Source organism: Balaenoptera physalus (assembly GCF_965194825.1).
Source record: "Balaenoptera physalus genome assembly, chromosome: 2".
NCBI classification, from domain to species: domain Eukaryota; kingdom Metazoa; phylum Chordata; class Mammalia; order Artiodactyla; family Balaenopteridae; genus Balaenoptera; species Balaenoptera physalus.
Genome location: NC_138883.1, coordinates 142,268,802 through 142,288,453, shown reverse-complemented (window position 1 = coordinate 142,288,453; position 19,652 = coordinate 142,268,802). Strand labels below are relative to the sequence as shown.

At 39.6% G+C, this 19,652-nt stretch overlaps 1 protein-coding gene across 1 annotated transcript in view; it reads left to right on the top strand.

Annotated features, from left to right (window-relative positions):
* The first annotated feature begins 4,120 nt into the window (after nt 1-4,120).
* AP3S2 (adaptor related protein complex 3 subunit sigma 2) overlaps nt 4,121-19,652 on the top strand; it is a 51,715-nt gene continuing 36,183 nt past the window's right edge. Inside the window, exons 1-3 of the mRNA XM_082448878.1 lie at nt 4,121-4,278; nt 8,289-8,380; nt 8,786-8,897. Coding sequence (XP_082305004.1) covers nt 4,210-4,278; nt 8,289-8,380; nt 8,786-8,897 — 273 coding nt within the window. The 5' untranslated portion in view covers nt 4,121-4,209. The remainder of the gene's footprint in view (nt 4,279-8,288; nt 8,381-8,785; nt 8,898-19,652) is intronic.

Here is a 19,652-nt window from a genome sequence, read left to right as displayed (position 1 = left end):
AACAATCCCAAGAGGCACATGTGATTATTATCTCCATTTTTTTTCATATGGTTTTCATGGTTGAGGTCCCAGCATTTATTATCATGGTTCAAACTTTCATTTGCCTTCCTGCATATTTGAGCCTGGGCTCAACAATATGGCTGTGAGGCTTGGGGTTAACACTTCATTTAGGCCACCTTAAGTCACAGGTCACTGGACTGCCCTCGGGTCTCTTCTGTTCTTGTTGCCCTTTTCTTAGTTCACATCCTTGTTCTCTTACCTCGGCTACTATAGAAGCCGTCTCACTAGTGTCCTGTGTCTGAATGGGGCTGGCTCACTGTTGAGCATGCTGGGACCTCAACCATGTGGTGGCCAGGGGAGGGGTTAAACAGGAGGAGGACTGGGGACACTGACGTGGGCAGAGGCACCCAGTGAGGGCATCCTGTTGCCCAAAGCACTGTGGCCAAAGGGTATGGCAAGCTCATGTGGGCAGGCCACCATTCTAAACAAGGAGGCACAGCGTGTCAATGGGGGAGCCCCTGGGCAACAACTAGGCTTGGTGTCTCCAGGGGGTGGGGATGGGCTCCTGGAAGGAAAAGGCCATTGTGGCTGGAGCTTAGAGAATGGTGGGAGGTCGGGCATGGCATCTTCAGCATGTTAAGTATTTTGGGACTTTATCCTTAATACCTTGGAAGCCAGTGATCCCAGGGAGAGTAATAAGATCTGATTTGTATATTTGTATATTATATAAGATCTGATTTGTGTCAAAGATCACTTGACTGCAGAGAAACTGAAGGCAATGAGCCCAACTAGGAGACTGCTGCAGTGGTGGGGGTGAGAGCCTAGAGTGATTTAGTCTATAGCATTGGCAGAGGAGATGGAAAGAAATTCAGGTAGACAGGTGGAAGGGGACTTTCCAGCAAGAGAAGAGGACCTGCAAGGCCATGGAGGTGGGGGAGTGGCCTGATCTTGGAATATGCAATTTCTGTACATGGTCATTGCAACTTTATACCAACACATAAAATTTGATAATCCTTTTTCAATTGATGTTATATAACTACTTCCTATCAATATATCGCTAGTCTTCATGTCATTGTTTTTAAGATTGACTACCTTAATAGCTCTATTATTTTCCAGAATTTGGGTAATTAATTGATCCCTATTTGGAGCTATCTGTGTTAAAAACTATTGTAAATTACATAGTTCCCTCAATCTCACCTGCCTCCCCCCGCCACTATATTTTGGTTTTGTTTTTTTTTTTAAGATTTTTTGATGTGGACCATTTTTAAAGTCTTTATTGAATTTGTTACACTATTGCTTCTGTTTTATCTTTTGTTTTTTTTGGCGCGAGGCATGTGGGATCTTAGCTCCTGGACCAGGGATCAAACCCGTACCCCCTGTGTTGGAAGGTGAAGTCTTAACCGCTGGACCGCCAGGGAAGTCCCAGGGGTTATTTCTTTAGGGATGGATTCCTAGGAGTCAGATTACTGGGAATCTAGGAATTCTTTGTAAAGGTCTTGGGGTTTTTTGTTTGTTTGTTTGTTTTGTTTTGGTTTTTTTTGGCCATGCCATGTGGCATGTGGGATCTTCCCTGACCAGGGATTAAACCCATGCCCCCTGCATTGGGAGCTGTAAAGGTCTTGTTATATTGCCAAACTGCTTTCCAAAAGGGTTGTTCTAAATTATAATCTCACCAGCAAGGTAGGAGAGGACTATTTTCACGCTACCCTTGCTAGACTTGGGTATGATAATATTTTAAAAATTGATATTTGATAAGGTAAAAATAACACTTTAATTTTAAGTTAATACTTTAATTTTAATTAGCCTTTTCCCCCATTAATAGTGAGCTTAAGCATTTTTTTTCATGTTCATTTCCTAGATGTATTTCCTCATTTGTTACTCAGTTCCTTTGCCCATTTATTACTGAGGGGGGGAGGGTTTTTTTTGTTTATCAGTTATTTATATTTTAAATATAACCATTTGCCATATTTTAAAAACTTTTCCATTTAAAAAAATTGACTTACAAACGTAAAATTTTATATAGCTATATCTTGACTTTTTATGATTTTTATTGCTTCTAAGCTTATATACTCTTTTCAGATGTTAGATTCTCTATCATTTTCTTCCATTCTAGTTATTACTTGGTTTTGTATTTAACTCTGTAATCCACTCTGCCTTTAATTTGAGAGAGTATGAAGGGAGATAACTAAATTGCTTATTTTCAAATTGCTAACCAGTTATCCCAACACACTTACTGAATTCCTTCCCACTGTCAAGGTATGATGTCTTCCACATCACATATTAAAATCACTTATACTTAAATTATCCATTATATTTCAATAAGTCTCCCTTTAATGACAGTGTGAACTATCATAGTAGGTTTTAATAGTTGGCAGAGCTAGGTCTCACTTATTATTCTTCTGTTTCAGAATTTTTTTTGGTATTCCTCCTCAACATTTGAAATACTTTGTCAAGTTTCAGTGCATATTTATTGCCTTTGGATTCTTTTAAATGAAAAAAAACTCTGGCTACAAGAGTAATACATTTTATTTTAGACAATTTAAAATAAGAAAAAAATATAATTCCACCACCATTTTTAAAATCACTTATGTAGGGCTTCCCTGGTGGCGCAGTGGTTGAGAGTCTGCCTGCCAATGCAGGGGACACGGGTTCGAGCCCTGGTCTGGGAAGATCCCACATGCCGCGGAGCAGCTGGGCCCGTGAGCCACAACTACTGAGCCTGCGCGTCTGGAGCCTGTGCTCCCAACAAGAGAGGCCGCGATAGTGAGAGGCCCGCGCACCGCGATGAAGAGTGGCCCCCGCCTGCCCGAACTAGAGAAAGCCCTCGCACAGAAACGAAGACCCAACACAGCCAAAAAAAAAAAAAAAAAATCACTTATGTAGTACTCAATTATATACCATGCATTGCTCTGAGTACTTACAAATATTAACTCTTTTTGTGCTATAACAACTGTCTTAGGTAAGTAGAATTTTTTTTTCAAGTAGAAATAAACTAGTTTTACAGTAAAGGAAACTGATATTATGCCTGTTTTACAAATGATGACACTTGCCCAAGGTGCACAGGCCGTGGACAGAGCCAGGGTTTTGATCAGAGCAGTGTGGTTCCACCGGCCTGTGGTGAACACTATGATGCTGCCATTCCATCAGACACAATTATTACTCATATTTTGGTGTATATACTTCCAATCTTTTACAAAGTGGAGTGTCCCTCTACATACTTCGTGTAATCTTTTCACTTACAGATATGCCATGAACATTTCCCTATACCATAAATCTTTCACAACACGATTTTTTATAACTTTAATATTTCTCATATGCATGTGGATCAATGCATTTTACCAGTTTCTCATTTTGGAATAATTAGTTTGCTTCCTACTTTCCCCTGTAATAAGACTAATGAGATGTACGTTCTTGAGGCTAAATCTTTTCACACACCCACATCGTTTTATTATAAATTCTAAAACTGGAAATGCTGGGTCTAATGTTCAATATATTTTAAAGGCTTTTGATAAATATTGTCAACTGTCCTTTGGGTAGGTGATTCCAATTTGCAGCTCTATCTGTGATATAAGGACGTGCTCCACCTCACCCGCACTAAGTCATTAAAAGAAAATACAAAAACTACTAATTTGGGGTCGCCGGTACCTTTTAAAAGGAATTGCATTAAAGATCCCTTAATTCCACCATTCGCTGTCTGCCGCAGAGAGAGAGCCCTTTTGCACGAGAAGGCACATATATAATTCACTACAGCATTGTATGTAATACTAAAAAATAAAAATGAACCTAACTTTCCCCAACCGGGGAATGGCTAAATTAGCCTGCATCTCCACACCGCGCAACGTCCTGTAGTGTTAAGGCAAACGATGATAAAGGGAGACTCCCGCGGCGCTTCACCTGGGAGCGCAGCTGCTGTTGGGGTTTCTGTTTCTTGATCCGCTTTTCCGGTGTGCTCGGCTTTGCGCCAGGCCCGGGATTCTGCGGCCCCAGCCTCGGTGTCCGCATCAGCCTAACCCCGGAACCCGCCGCCCGTCCTGCAGCCTTCTCCAAGGCGTGCCGGGAAACCGGACTCTTGGTGGTCGGGCCCTTGGGCGCCGGGACATGCTTCCGGGAGCCACTCTCAGCAGCGCACCAACCGGAAGCGCCCGTGTTGTGGCGGAAGGAGATGCTCTCTGGAAGCAGCCGGTGTTGAAAGGAGCGTGGCGGGCAAAGATGATTCAGGCGATTCTGGTTTTCAATAACCACGGGAAGCCGCGGCTAGTCCGCTTCTACCAGCGTTTCGTGAGTGCGGCCGAGCTTCGTCACATCCTTACAGGGCACCTGCGCCCCCTTCTCTCTCTTTGTTCCGTACGGCGCACGCGGGCATCGCCCGCTGACCTCCTAGGGCTCCTGCCCCGTATATGTGACCTTCCCCGGACTGGGGCCAGTGTCAGGCCTTGTGTCCCACGCCCCGCTACCCCCGCTCTTTCCCACCCCCTCCTGGACCCCGGCATTTTTGTGCCATTTTTGTGACGCTTCTTGTAGAGTCTCAGGGCACTATAACTGGTGTGTGTGTGTGGAGGGGGTGTGCCTCATTGACAACTTGAATGATTGAAATCAAATTAATCTTGTTGGTTGTTAAACGCAGTTTCGCGAGGAGGAAGAAATATGCAGCTTTTTAATGATTTTGCTTTAGCTAACGGATTTGGAAAAGTGCTTTCTTGGAATTATTTTGCTTCAGTGTAGGCTGGGAGTGCCCAGGAACTACATACCTTTCACTACGTAGAGTTGAAGAAAGTCCGTTTGAAAGTGGGAAATATTGAGAAATTATACGTGATAATGTGAATTTGAATTTTCCAAAGACGTTACTCTGGAAAAAATAAACATCATTATTTGCCTTCTCCCCCCCGACGTTTTATTTCTTCGTGGCTAGGTTTCAAAATGTTAAATACGTAATTGTGAAACCGTAGAGGGGAAAGTGTCAGAAAACTTATGTTCAGGCCTCAGCAACACCTTATTTTACCCTTATGTCAAGTTAACAAAAACCTTTTTCAGACTTCATTTCCTCCTTTGTCAAGTAGAAATGAAAAAAAATTTTTTTTACCTTTTTCATAGAAATTTTTAGGTAGATTACATTTTATTATATCGATTTTATATTAACATTCAATAACACTATTCAATTTGTATTTGCATTTGTGTGTGTGTGAATTTTTCTCTCAGGTTTTTTAGTGTTATTGAGATATGTTACATACCATACAGTTCACCTTTTAAAAATACACAGTAGAATGGTTTTTAGTACTTAACAAAGTTATGCAACCATCACAACAATTTTAGAACATTTTCATTATCCCAAAAAGGAACCCCCTACCCATTAGCAATCATTCTGTGTTTCCCCCTCAACTCCCCCAGCCCTAGGCAACCACTAATCTACTTTCTGTCTCTCTAAATTTGCCTATTCTGGACATTTCATATAAAATGGAATCATACAATATGTGGCCTTTTATGACTGGCTTCTATTACTTAGTATAATGTTTTCAAGGTTCATCTATGTTGTAGTGTGTATCTGTTCTTTATTCCTTTTTATTGCTAAATTATATTCCATTTTGTGGATGCACACCACATTTTGATTGTCCATTCATCAGTTGATATTTCCACCTGTGGCTCTTGTGAAAAATGCTGCTGTGAACACTGATGTACAAGCTTTTGTGTGAGCATGTATTTTCATTTCTCTTGGGTATATATCTAGGAGTAGAATTGCTGAGTCACGTAGTAACTTTATGGTGATCATTCGGAGGAACTGCCAAACTGCTTTCCAAAGTGGCTGCACCATTTTACATTCCTATCAACAATATATAAGAATTCCAATTTTTCCACCTCCCTATCTACATTTTCTATTATCTTTTTGATTAAAGACATTTTAGTAAGTGTAAAGTGGATTCTTGCGGTTTCAAAACTTTTTCTAATGACTAATAATGTTAAGCATCTTTTCATGTCTTTATCGACCATTTGTTTATCTTCTTTGGAGAGCATAGAATTTTTATAAGACCTAAATTAGCTCCTAAGTGACAGTTACCTTGAAAACTGCAGAGTACTAAAAGATATGAGGGATTATTAAAATGATTGAGAGATGCAAGCAATTGGTAGTCTGCTGTTTTGTTGAATTAGAAATTAGGTAACCTCACCATTTCACAGTGCTTGCCCACTGACTATCACCACTTCCCTGTAGAGTCAGGCTTTGCAAGATGTTTTTGTCAGTTTAAAAAAGTGCTGATGCTCAGCATGTTTTGTATTTCTGGGTACACAGAGTTAATCCTTTACAGCATCCTGGCGTCTGTGAGCTTTCTGAACTCTTTAAATGGAAACCAGAAAATAGTGATTGATTTACTCAAGCTTACAGTGACCAGTTATTAGCAAGTTTTCATTTATCCATTTGGTAAATACAGAGAGCCACTGTATACCAGTGTAAGTCAAAGTTATGAAAAGTAATTTCTCCACAATGACATTTTCCCTGTTTTTTCCTGTTTCGTTTAAATAACTAACCATTTCAAGTCTAAATTCAATGCTGTAGAAAGAAAGGGGTTAATGTTACTTGAATCTATGTTCCGACTCTTAAGGGAAGTCCAATCTGAAGGTTTTCTTAAGCTTTGCTACTCAAAATATTGTTCTCAGACCAGCAGCGTTGTTATCACCTGGAAACTTGTTAGAAATGCAGTCTCAGGACTTAGCCCAGACCTACTAAATTAAAATCTGCATTTTAACAACATTCCCGGGTGATTGATTATACATTGAGATTTTTTTTGGCCCTGCCACTTGGCTTGCAGGATCTTAGTTCCCCGATTAGCGATGGAATCTGAATCCCCTGCATTGAAAGCGCCAAGTCTTAGCCACTAGACCTCCAGGGAATCCCTACTTTTGTCTTAGTGACTGATTTCTCCCTCCCACTATCCTTTTTTAAAAACCATACTTAGGGGCTTCCCTGGTGGCGCAGTGGTTGAGAATCTGCCTGCCAATGCAGGGGACACGGGTTCGAGCCCTGGTCTGGGAAGATCCCACATGCCGCGGAGCAACTGGGCCCATGAGCCACAACTACTGAGCCTGAGCGTCTGGAGCCTCTGCTCCGCAACAAGAGAGGCCGCGATAGTGAGAGGCCCGCGCACTGCGATGAAGAGTGGCCCCCACTCGCCGCAACTGGAGAAAGCCCTCACACAGAAACGAAGACCCAACACAGCCAAAAATAAACATAATAAATAAATAATAAATAAAAATTAAAAAAAAAAAAACAAAAAACCATTCTTATTATGAACTTCATATGTATAAATAGAAATCAAATGTGAGTTATCAAGAGATTCCATCACAGTTGAGCTTTCTGGAGTGTAGTAAGTGAAAAAAGGTGTTGATAGCTCTGCAATTGTTCAAGATTCTAATCTGTAAATAGAACATTTTCTGTCTTTCTCTGTAGTACTTTGTTGGTAACACAGCATCTTATATGTAATGTCTGTATTACCAGTACAAAAGATGGCAAATGCAGGTCTTTTTTTTTTTTTAATTTTTATTTATTTATTTATTTATTATTTATGGCTGTGTTGGGTCTTCGTTTCTGTGCGAGGGCTTTCTCTAGTTGCGGCAAGTGGGGGCCACTCTTCATCGCGGTGCGCGGACCTCTCATTATCGCGGCCTCTCTTGTTGTGGAGCACAGGCTCCAGACGCGCATGCTCAGTAATTGTGGCTCACGGGCCTAGTTGCTCCGCGGCATGTGGGATCTTCCCAGACCAGGGCTCGAACCCGTGTCCTCTGCATTGGCAGGCAGATTCTCAACCACTGCGCCACCAGGGAAGCCCAAATGCAGGTCTTTAAAGCACGTACACAATTACATCTTGACTTCCTTAAAGTGTTAGACCTATTAACGTTTGTTATTTGCCCTGGCATAGATGTTTTCTAGAGTAAGGCAAAATATTTCAGAACCAGGCCTTCTAGTTATTCTTTGATCTTGTATGAGAGTTTGTCAGTTCTCCTTTCCTTGGTTATTCACAGTAAAGAAATATCAGCTTACCTATCAGGGTGATAATGGTTAGGGACTAGATATCTAGGTAGATATACCCTATTTTAATTCCTGTAACAGAGCCTTGTCCGTTTTTCCATAGATTCCCCTTTTACTTTTTCTCTACTCAGCATTTCTATCTTTTCTGTAAACTGGTACCAAATGTTCAGATCATTCCTAGTTTGGAAGCCGTTGCCTTCCTGTCCATCCTCACTGATGGGTTGTAGTTTTTCAGACTTTCCCACTGATTCACTTTATTTCTTTTATTCCATAGCCAGAAGAAATTCAGCAGCAGATTATTCGAGAGACCTTCCATCTAGTTCTCAAGCGGGATGACAACATCTGTAACTTCTTGGAGGGTGGAAGGTAAATGATCAGTTTTCTCCCCATACATCCACTTTTGGGTGGCCTTCATCGTTACTGCTTCTTCAGGCAGTACTCAAGTGTCAGGTGAGTACCTGATGCAACTTGAGCTGAGCTGAGCTGTATCTGCTCAGGGAGAGACCCAGTTCTGTTTTGGAAGCTGCTAAATGGTTGTGCTTCAGATATTTACAAGTTTGGTGCCTGGGAGGACGGGCAGAAGAAAAGGGGAGGTAAAATGGCTTTAGGCACCTCTGCCAAATTTGGTTGCCGTTCACCTGGTAGAAATGGCCTATTGTTTGGCCTGTCCTCCCCCTTTCTGTTGGGCCCCTTCTCCTCCCTTGGCACAGAGTTTCTCTTTGATATGTTCAGTTAAGATACAGGCATTTAAATGTTTCCCATCTTCCACAGTTTGATTGGTGGCTCTGACTACAAACTGATTTATCGGCATTATGCTACCCTCTATTTTGTATTTTGTGTGGATTCATCAGAGAGTGAACTTGGGATCTTGGACCTCATCCAGGTATGTGTAGCAGGTAATGATGGCAGCCACTTCAGAGAGTTTGCATGGGATTTTTGAGTAACCATCTGTAGATCCTTTTGTCAGTCTCTTTTATGATACTTGGGGAAAGTTGCTAGATGTCCACCAGATGGTGCTATGAGAAAGCTCCTTAGCAACCCTTAAAAACTCTTAGAGCTTTTGGATTCTTCTTCTCCAGCCCTCTCACTCCCTTGGTTTTCTTATACGAGGCTGACACCAGTTCCAATGTGTGTACTCACCCCCACCCCAAGCAATTAACTCAGTTCTCCATGGACAGTAACCAGGTGTCCCACAAATTTGCTCAATTCTCACACTGTCTACCTGGAGATAGATGCCAATCTCAAGTCCAGGTTGTCTGTCACCTGTGCTTCTGACTGACAGCCTATAGCTTGAAGATTCCCTTGATTTCCTCCTCAGGTTCAGTTTATTTGCTAGAGTGGCTCGCAGAGCTTTCTAGAGAAACATTTTACTTACTAGTTTACCAGCTTAATTTAAAAGGGTATAACTTAGGAACAGCCAGATGGAAGATGGGGAAAGGGCGTGGAGCTTCTATGCCCTCTTCAGGCACGCCACTCTCCTCGAATATCCACATGTTTGCTAACTTGGAAACTCTCCGAACCCTGTCCCTTTTGGGTTTTAAGGAGGCCTCTTTACATAGGCATGATTGATTAAATCATTGGCCATTGGTGACTGATTGAGTTTGCAGCCCCTCTCCCCTCCCCAGAGGTCAGGAAGTAGGACTGAAAGTTGCCACAATCACATGGTTGGTTCCTCTGGCAACCAGTCCCCATTCCTGGGTGCTTTCCAAAAGTCACCTTATTAACAGAACAAAAGGCACCCTTATCACTTAGGAAGTTCCAAGGTTTTTAGGAGCTCTGTGCCAGATACAAGGATGAATACCAAATATTTCTCATTATAAATTACAGTGTCACATCATGTTTTAAGATTTTTTTCAAGTATCAAACTAAATGACATTTAAAAATGCATACTTTGTATTTTCACTTGTAATTCTAGCCTAAAGCAAAGAAACTTGATGTTTTATTTAGTCTGTGCAATCTTGACATAGGTAAACATGTTTTTTTAGGCTTTTTGAAAATTAGAAATGGCTTACAGATTTCTTTTCATTACCTTCATGGAAACTGCGATATGTAGGGACCCTATACTGGGAACTAGTAATTTAGTACAATTCCGTCATTTTGTACATGATATTCTAGATAGGCTTTAAGTGACTTGAACAAGTCACTTAAGTTGAAAGCACTCAAAAGGAGCATGCATTAAAAGCTAACAACATCAATTATAGAAGACTCTAGCTATAAATTATAAACTTTACATGCTTACAACTATATTTGTTAAGATAAAATTAAAGTAGCTAAATTTAATATACCTTGGGACAAATAAATGGAAATTTTAAATGTGTATTTTTATTTCAGATATACTACACTCTTCCAAAAAGTTATATTCTTGGACATAGCAACTTTTAAATTTTATTATTTTCTTTTAAATTTTATTTATTTATTTTTATACAGCAGGTTCTTATTAGTTACCTATTTTGTACACATTAGTGTATGTATGTCAATCCCAATCTCCCAATTCATCCCACCCTCTTTCCCTCCTTAGTGTCCACACGTTTGTTCTCTACTCTGTGTCTCTATTTCTACTTTGCAAACCGGTTCATCTGTACCATTTTTCTAGATTCCACATATATGCGTCAATATACGATATTTGTTTTTCTCTTTCTGACTTACTTCACTCTGTATGACAGTCTCTAGGTCCATCCACATCTCTACAAGTGACCAAACTTTGTTCCATTTTATGGCTGAGTAACATTCCATTGTGTATATGTACCACTTCTTCTTTATCCATTTGTCTGTCGATGGGCATTTAGGTTGCTTCCATGACCTGGCTATTGTAAATAGTGCTGCAATGAACATTGAGGTGCATGTGTCTTTTTGAATTATGGTTTTCTCAGGGTACATGCCCAGCAGTGGGATTGCTGGCTTATATGGTAATTCTGTTTTTAGTTTTTTAAGGATCCTCCATTCTGTTCTCCATAGTGGCTGTATCAGTTTACATTCCCACCAACAGTGCAAGAGGGTTCCCTTTTCTCCACACCCTCTCCAACATTTGTTTGTAGATTTTCTTTCTTTCTTTTTTTTTTTTTATTAATTTATTTATTTTTGGCTGTGTTGGGTCTTCGTTGCTGTGCATGGGCTTTCTCTAGTTGCGACGAGCGGGGGCTACTCTGATGAGTGGGCTTCTCATTTCAGTGGCTTCTCTTGTTGCAGAGCACGGGCTCTAGGCACGCAGGCTTCAGTAGTTGCAGTGCGCAGACTTTAGTATTTGCAGCACACAGGCTCAGTAGTTGTGGCACGCAGGCCCTAGAGTGTGTGGGCTTCAGTAATTGTGGCACATGGGCTCAGTAGTTGTGGCGTATGGGCTCTAGTGCGCAGGCTCAGTAGTTGTGGCGGACGGGCTTAGCTGCTCCACGGCATGTGGGATCTTCCCGGACCAGGGATCGAACCCATGTCCCCTGCCTTGGCAGGCAGATTCTTAACCACTGCACCACCAGGGAAGTCCCTTTAAATGCTTTCTTAACACCTGAGTTCAATTGGACGTTGAGAGTCAATGTGGCATAACAGAAAGAGCTCAAGATCTAGAATCAGAAAACCTGGGTTTGAGTCATGGATCCACCATCTGATATAGAAATACTAGGTTGTAAATATGGAACAGACTTACAGGTACAGAGAACAAATGGGTGGTTGCCAGAGGGAAGGGGGATGGAGGTGGAGGGCAAAATAGGTGAAGGGGATTAAGAGGTACAAACCTCCAGTTATAAAATAAATAAGCCACAAAGATATAATATTATGGCTTAAGGAATATGGTCAATAATATTTTAATAGCTTTGTTTGGAAAGAGATGGTTGCTAGACTTGCCATGGTGATTGTATCATAACGTATGCAAATGTCAAATCACTATGTAGTATATCTGAAACTAACATAATATTGTATGTCAACTGTATTTCAACTAAAAAATCCCGAAATACTAGGTCGTAGAATTAAATTGTGACAATGTACTTTATATTATTGTACACTGTAGAATGCTATAGGAATGTGCATGTAATAAGTGTATTAGAAAATAAAGGTAAAATATATAGTGATAATATATGTTTAAAATTGAGATGCAGTTATTAGAGGAGATGCACTTCAAGACAAAAGAGAAATGCATATTAACAAGGCAAAAAGAGAAGTGTAACTTTAATGTAGTGGACATTTATTGAATACTTAGCATGCATTGGATTTGGGAAGACAGATAAAGAAAAGGTAAAAATAATAGGAACTAAGAGTTTTCATCATTGAAAAGACAATAAAATCAGTAAATAGGTATCCTAATATAAAGAGGATAAAAGTCAGAAATAGAAACCATTAAAATGTTTTAGAGGATGATATACATAGTTATAATGCCAATATATTTGAAATAGCTGACCTCAAAAAATAAATATCCAAAGACACTGAATCCAATATCAGGATGAAATAAGAAAGGTAAAATGAAAAACTGACTCCCTAATAGACTCAGTAGGTTTTAGTACAGTAAGACCTCTATTATGTAAGTTATTTTTTAAACTCAGACTAAAAAATCATACTGCTTAAGTGTATTTTATGGAGTAAATTGGTTATGATCCAAAAGCTTCTCATAGAGAAAATGTTAGATACTGCATTTTAAAAAAAAATTTATTTATTTTATTTATTTTATTTTTGGCTGCATTGGGTCTTTGCTGCTGCGCGCAGGCTTTCTCTAGTTGCGGAGAGTGGGGGCTACTCTTTGTTGCCGTGCTCAGGCTTCTCATTGCGGTGGCTTCTCTTGATGCGGAGCACAGGCTCTAGGTGCGCGGGCTTCGGTAGTTGCAGCACGTGGGCTCAGTAGTTGTGGATCGCGGGCTCTGGAGCGCAGGCTCAGTGGTTGTGGTGCACGGGCTTAGTTACTCTGCAGCATGTGGGATCTTCCCGGACCAGGGATTGAACCTGTGTACCCTGCATTGGCAGGCGGATTCTTAACCACTGCGCCACCAGGGAAGTCCCAGATATTGCATATTTTTATTGGACAGAATTATTAAATAAAATCTTAGCCAATAATCGGTTGAACCAAGGAGTCATGAGACCTGGCTCTTGTTTTGGACTCTCCCGTTAGCAAGCAGCATGGTCTTAAATCATTTAAGTTTTGTTGGCGTTAGGGTTTTTGTTTTATGTTTTGGCTCTGTGTGTGTGTGTGTGTGTTTATTTGGATTTATAAGTATACTAGGTGTTCTTTCTAGCTCTAAAATTCTTTCTCAGGAATACTGCATACTAGAAGAATTATTTATTATGTCCAAATAGTCTGTATTCCAAGGATGCAAGTCAGTTTAACAATAACATATGCTTAGAGTCTATTACAACAGTAAGAAAAATATAACTAATATAATTTCATCAGTAGATGCCGAGAGAAATGATTACCCAAGTTATATTTCTGAAATACTCTTAAATTGGAATTGGAAGCATTTTTACTTGATTATTTAGTGCATGTTTTCTTTATTCAGTATAAACTACTTATTGTTGAAGAAATAATACACTTATGTGGTTCAAAATTCAAAAGGCATACCAAGAGTATACAGTGAAAAACATCTTTCTTCTCTTCTCCCCCAGTCACCCAGAAACAGCCAATTTTAGTTTTAAAACCAAGAGCCAGAGCCAGTGTTTTTTCAGGGGAGAAATCTACAGGCATTTATGAAAACAAGGTGTCTCTTACTGTTTACTGTAATTTGAGCAAACATTTGTAATGAGTGATTAAAAAAGAAATGAAGAAGTAACATAGTAAAGGAGGAGAGAGGTAAGTTATTACTGTAAGAGAGCCTGATTATGTACCTAGTAAACCTTAAAAAAAAATGGGGGGAGATTGTAGCAAGTAATGAATGATACGAGCAAAATGGCAGAATATGAGATCAATTCGTCAAAATTGAATTTCCTATTTTTTGTGAAAACAGCTAGGAAATTCATAATTAAAGAAATTTCACTTATGGTAGTGACAAAGGATATTTAGTGTTTGGAAATTAACTTAGTATGGAATACTTGATATTGATTCCAATAAAATTGTAAGATCTTTGTTTGTTTATTTATTTATTTATCTGGCTGCGCCGGGTCTTAGTCGGAGCACGCGGGATCTTTAGTTGCTGCATGTGGGATCTAGTTTCCTGACCAGGGATCGAACCCAGGCCCCCTGCATTGGGAGCATGGAGTCTTAGCCACTGGACCACCAGTGAAGTCCCTAAAATTGTAAAATTTTAAAGGAAAAACATAAAGGAATACTTGAAATCAGTGGAGCTACAAGCCCTCCCCTTACTGGGAAGAGCTGAGCAAAGATGACAGTAGTAATCAATAGATTAAATGGGGAACCAAGTATAAATCGAGAAGATCTTTTTTCTTTTTAATTTATTTTTGGCCATGCCGCACGGCATGCGGGGTCTTAGTTCCCCAACCAGGGATCCAACCTGTGCCTCCTCCAGTGGAAGCGCGGAGTCTCAACCAGTGGACTGCCAGGGAAGTCCCAATCCAGGAGATCGTATAGAACTTGGTAAAGAGAAAGTTTATGAGGAAAAATGAATGGCCAAGAAATGGAAAAGTATGTTCTGAGGGAAGAAGGGCAGTAATGAGTGACTGGCTTCACTAGGCTTCAGAATATATAATGGTTGCAGATGAAATTATTATCTACCTAGAAAATCCAAAGCAATCAACTGGAAAACAATTAGAATTAGCAATATAGTTCAGTAAGGGACTGGATACAAGTTTAATGTATAAAAACTAATAGCTTTCCCTTAGCAATAATAAGTTAGAAAATATAATATTTAAAAGGGGCCCATTCACAGTAGGAAGACGTTCCTTAAGATACCCAAGAATAAATGTAAAAAATGTTAAGTTCTATATGAAGAAAACTTAAAATTCTACTGAAAATATGATAAAAGAGCAAAATAAATGAATAAAACATACCCTTTGCCTGTGGAAAAAACTTTTTAAACTGTCAGTACAGTTGACCCTTGAACAACACAGGGGTTAGAGGTGCTGACCCACCATGCTGTTGAAAATCCGTATATAATTTATAGTAGGCCTTCCTGTATACCCAGTTCCTCCGTATACACGGTTCCTCCATATCCGTGGTTCTGCATCTTCAGATTCAACCAACTGGGGATTGTATAGTACTATAGTGTTTACTATTGAAAAAAATCTGAGTGTAAGTGGACCCGCACTGTTCAAACCTGTGTTGTTCAAGTGTCAACTGTACTTCCAGCTTATGAATTACTGAAAACCCAATCAGAATCCCAATAAGATTATTGCTGTTTTTAAAATAATTTTTATTGTGAAACGTATATACAGAAACTACGGGGGGCTTCCCTGGTGGCGCACTGGTTAGGAATCTGCCTGCTAATGCAGGGACACGGGTTCGAGCCCTGGCCTGGGAGGATCCCACATGCCGCGGAGCAACTGGGCCCGTGAGCCACAACTACTGAGCCTGTGCTCCGCAACAAGAGAGGCCGCGACAGTGAGAGGCCCGCGCACCGCAATGAAGAGTGGCCCCCGCTTGCCACAACTAGAGAAAGCCCTCGCACAGAAACGAAGACCCAACACAGCCAAAAATAAATAAATAAATAAATTATTTAAAAAAAAAAAAAAGAAACTATGGAAAACATGCCTATACAGGTTGAGGAATGCCAATAAAATGAAACTCTCACCCAGATTAAGAAATAGTACATTGCTAGTACCTCAAAGCTCCCGTATGTCCCTCCTCAATTCCGTCCCCCTTGTTCATTGCATTCTTCTTCAGACTTTTTAAAAAATATTTATTTATTTATTTTCCTTTTTTTCTTTTTCTTTTTTTTTGGCTGTGTTGGGTCTTCATTGCGGCTCATGGACTTCTCTCTAGTTGTGGTGTGTGGGTTTTCTCTCTTTAGTTGTGGCACGTGGGCTCCAGAGTGCGTGGGCTCTGTAGTTTTTGCAGCACGTGGGTTCTCTCGTTGAGGCACTCGAGCTCAGTAGTTGTGGCGCGTGGGTTTGGTTGCCCCATGGCATGTGGGATCTTAGTTCCCCAACCAAGGATCGAACCTGCGTGCCCTGCATTGCAAGGTGGATTCTTTACCACTGGACCACCAGGGAAGTCCCTTTCTTCAGACTTTTAAGTTGATCATTGCTTTGCTTCTCTTTATAGTTTTATCATGTGATGTATATTCCCTAAATGATACTTTGTTAGTTTGGAAAAACTGAGTGTAAGTAGTTGTGTAACGAAAGGATAATTTGCCACTACTAGATGAAAGCTCCCGCAAGAAGATAAGCTGAACAGTGTCACCGTCTGGCTTCAGTATCCCTGAGGGTTTACAAGAGGCCTTTCTGAGGAAGTCTGAGGGCAAGGTCATGTGAGTGATTCCAGGGAAACTTAGAGCTCACCGTAGTTGGGGCATTAGCCTCTGGCTGTCTTGGAGGAACATGACAGGAGGAATGGACCACTGCATTTTCTGCTTCTCACCTTTCATAACCTCTGTATTTCAAGAGTAAATCAAAGCAGAACATTTCAATGGGGGATGGGTAAAATGAGTGTTCTCAGCTGATCCAGGCAGCAGAGCAGTAGAACAGATACTAGATGGTTTGATTGTTTCCATTTTCCTTTTTTTTTTTATTAGTTTGATTGTTTTCATTTTCCTTTTTTTTAATTAACCCAAATAGAACTACTGTAAGTCTTTATGCAAACTGTTGTGCCTGTTCACACCCCAATGAAATTCCTGGATCAAGGGATTAATATTTCTAATTATAATGCATGTTGCTAGATAGATATTTGGGAAGGTTATATTAATTTATAATGCTTCCAGAACTATATGAGTTTATGTTTCTTCCTAACTCCAGCATTGAAATACATCATTTTTAATTTCTACTCGGAGGTGAGTGGTACCTCACAAATGTCTGAATTTTTATTTTTATTAATCATGCCAACTTTTCCCATGTGTGAATTTACAATGTTCTTTTTCATGTAAACCTTTTGTAATAGAAACATTTGTCCAGTTAAGTTTAGTTCCTGGTTTATAGTATTATATTTCATCTATTGTAAGATACACATTTTTTCACACTTTAATAACTAACATGAGGATGTATATTACAGTAGATGACATCTTACAGTTACAATTGACAGCATTTTTTTCTTTGTTAGTACAAAAATAATGGTTTGTCTTACAGTCAATGAAAAAGTAATTCTTTGTATATTTTTGTTTATTTTAAAACTAACTTTTTTCTAAACGATTCTATTAAATGTAAATAATCCATTTATACCTCCCCTTGTTGAAGAAACCTTAATGTATAATATGTTAAGTTTAGAGTAAAATCCAAACTCCCTATCACAACCTGCAAGGCCTGACATGGTCTGGCTCCTTTGTCTCTCTCAGTCCGATCTCACCATATACACTGTCACCTTCACTCTAGCCATTCCAGCCTCCTTTCTGCTCCTCAGGTCCAAGTACATTTTTGCTTCAGGGCCTTTGCACCTGTTCTGTCCACTGGAGTGCTTTTTCCCAGGTTTTTCACTCTTCAGCTCTTCAAAAGACTGGCTTCTTCATTCGTGACTCAGCTCAAATGTTAATCCTCAGAGAGACTTTCTTGACACTGTTTGAAGTAACCCCCATCGCATCATCCTATTTACTTCCTTCAGAGCACTTGTGACAATGGAAAAGATCTTGTTTATCTGCCTTATTCTTCCCACACCCAGAACATAACCCAGACAAGAATGTGACTTGCTGACTGAGGTATCCCCAGAGTACACCCGTGTGTGCCTAGTACACAGTAATCACTCGCTATTTAGTGTTTACTCTTCACTTTGTTCCACTGAGTTATGTTTCTCTTTCTGTGTTAGTTTTGCACTGTTTTACTTGTTGTTAATGTAGGTTCAGGGCTTCCCTGGTGGCACAGTGGTTAAGAATCCGCCTGCCAATGCAGGGGACACGGGTTCGAGCCCTGGTCCGGGAAGATCCCACGTGCTGCGGAGCAACTAAGCCTGTGCGCCACAACTACTGAGCCTGCACTCTAGAGCCCGCGAGCCACACCTACTGAAGCCCGCGTGCCGCAACTACTGAAGCCTGCGTGCCTAGAGCCCATGCTCTGCAACAAGAGAAGCCACCGCAGTGAGAAGCCCGCGCACCACAACGAAGAGTAGGCCCCGCTCCCCGCAACTAGAGAAAGCCTGTGCGCAGCAACAAAGACCCAATGCAGCCAAAAATAAATAAAAATAAATTTATTAAAAAAAATATATATATATATATATAGGTTCATATCCCTAGTAAGAGCAGTTATTCCCCTTGCGTGCGGTTCTTTTTCAGAATATTCTCCGATATTTATAACCATTTATTCATCCTTATACATTTTTGAATAATTTGTAAAGGTCCCAAAAGTCCCTGTTGGATTTTAATTAGAAGTGAATTTAAAGTAGCATTTCCTTGCATTTATTCATTCCTTCTTTCAAATCTTTCATTACAGTTTTGTTTTTCAAAAAAGGTCCTAATATCTCATGGTTTATTCTGGAGTTTTAGGATAGTAAGCTTTTATTCATCATTATATTCACAAATATTTCTTTACCATTATACAACCGTCCCTCTAATTCTTAGATTATGCTGTTCATTATTTGCACTTCAGCATAGTTGAAACTATCCACTTTTATGTTTATCTCCTCTACTTCTTCACTAGTCATAAGTTTATCTTCCAATTGGGACAAAATTCCAAATCATTTGCTTTCAGTTAAAAAATGTTTTAATAAGTTTTTAGCACAAAGATTATTTAAATCTTTTTAACACACACAAGATTTATTTCAGTATATTCTGAGATATGGAACTGAGTTTCTTTTTCTCTGTATCATGTTCCAGTTTCTTCAAATTATTCAGTCTCCCATTGTTTTGCTACTTCTAGTTTAACTTAAATTTCTGTATGAATGTAGGCCCCTTTGTGGAATTTCAAGTACATTGTTTGGGGTTTTTAAAATTATACAAGTAGTACCTGAATATATTCTTTTTATTAAAAAAAAGTAAGGTTTTTTTTTTAAACAGTTTTATTGGGATATAATTCACATACCATACAATTTATCCATTTGAAGTGTGTAATTTAGTGGATTTTAGTATATTCACAAAGTTGTATAGCCATCATCACAACCAATTTTAGAACATTTTCATCACCCCAAAAAGAAACCTCTTACTCATTATAGTCACTTCCCATTTCCCTCCAACTGCCTCCTCACTCCAGCCCTAGGCAACCATTAATTTACTTCCTGTATCTATAGTTTTGCCTATTATGGACATTTCATAAAAATAGATTTGTATAATATGTGGTCCTTCTGGACCACAGAAGGACCACAGAAGACTGGCTTCTTTAGCATAATAGTTTCAATATCCATCCATTGTTGTAGCATGTATCAGTATTCCATTCCTTTTTTTTTATTATTAATTTTTATTGGAGTATAGTTGATTTACAATGTTGTATTAGTTTCTGCTGTACAGCAAAGTGAATCAGTTATACATATACATATTATCTACTCTTTTTTAGATTCTTTTCCCATATAGGTCATTACAGAGTATAACAGTAAATTTATTAAGTATAATGGAGAAGTCCTCCCCCTTAGCATTCATTCCCCTCTCATATACCACTCCCCTTTCTAGAGGTAGTCACTATTAAGTCTTTTAATGCATGTACA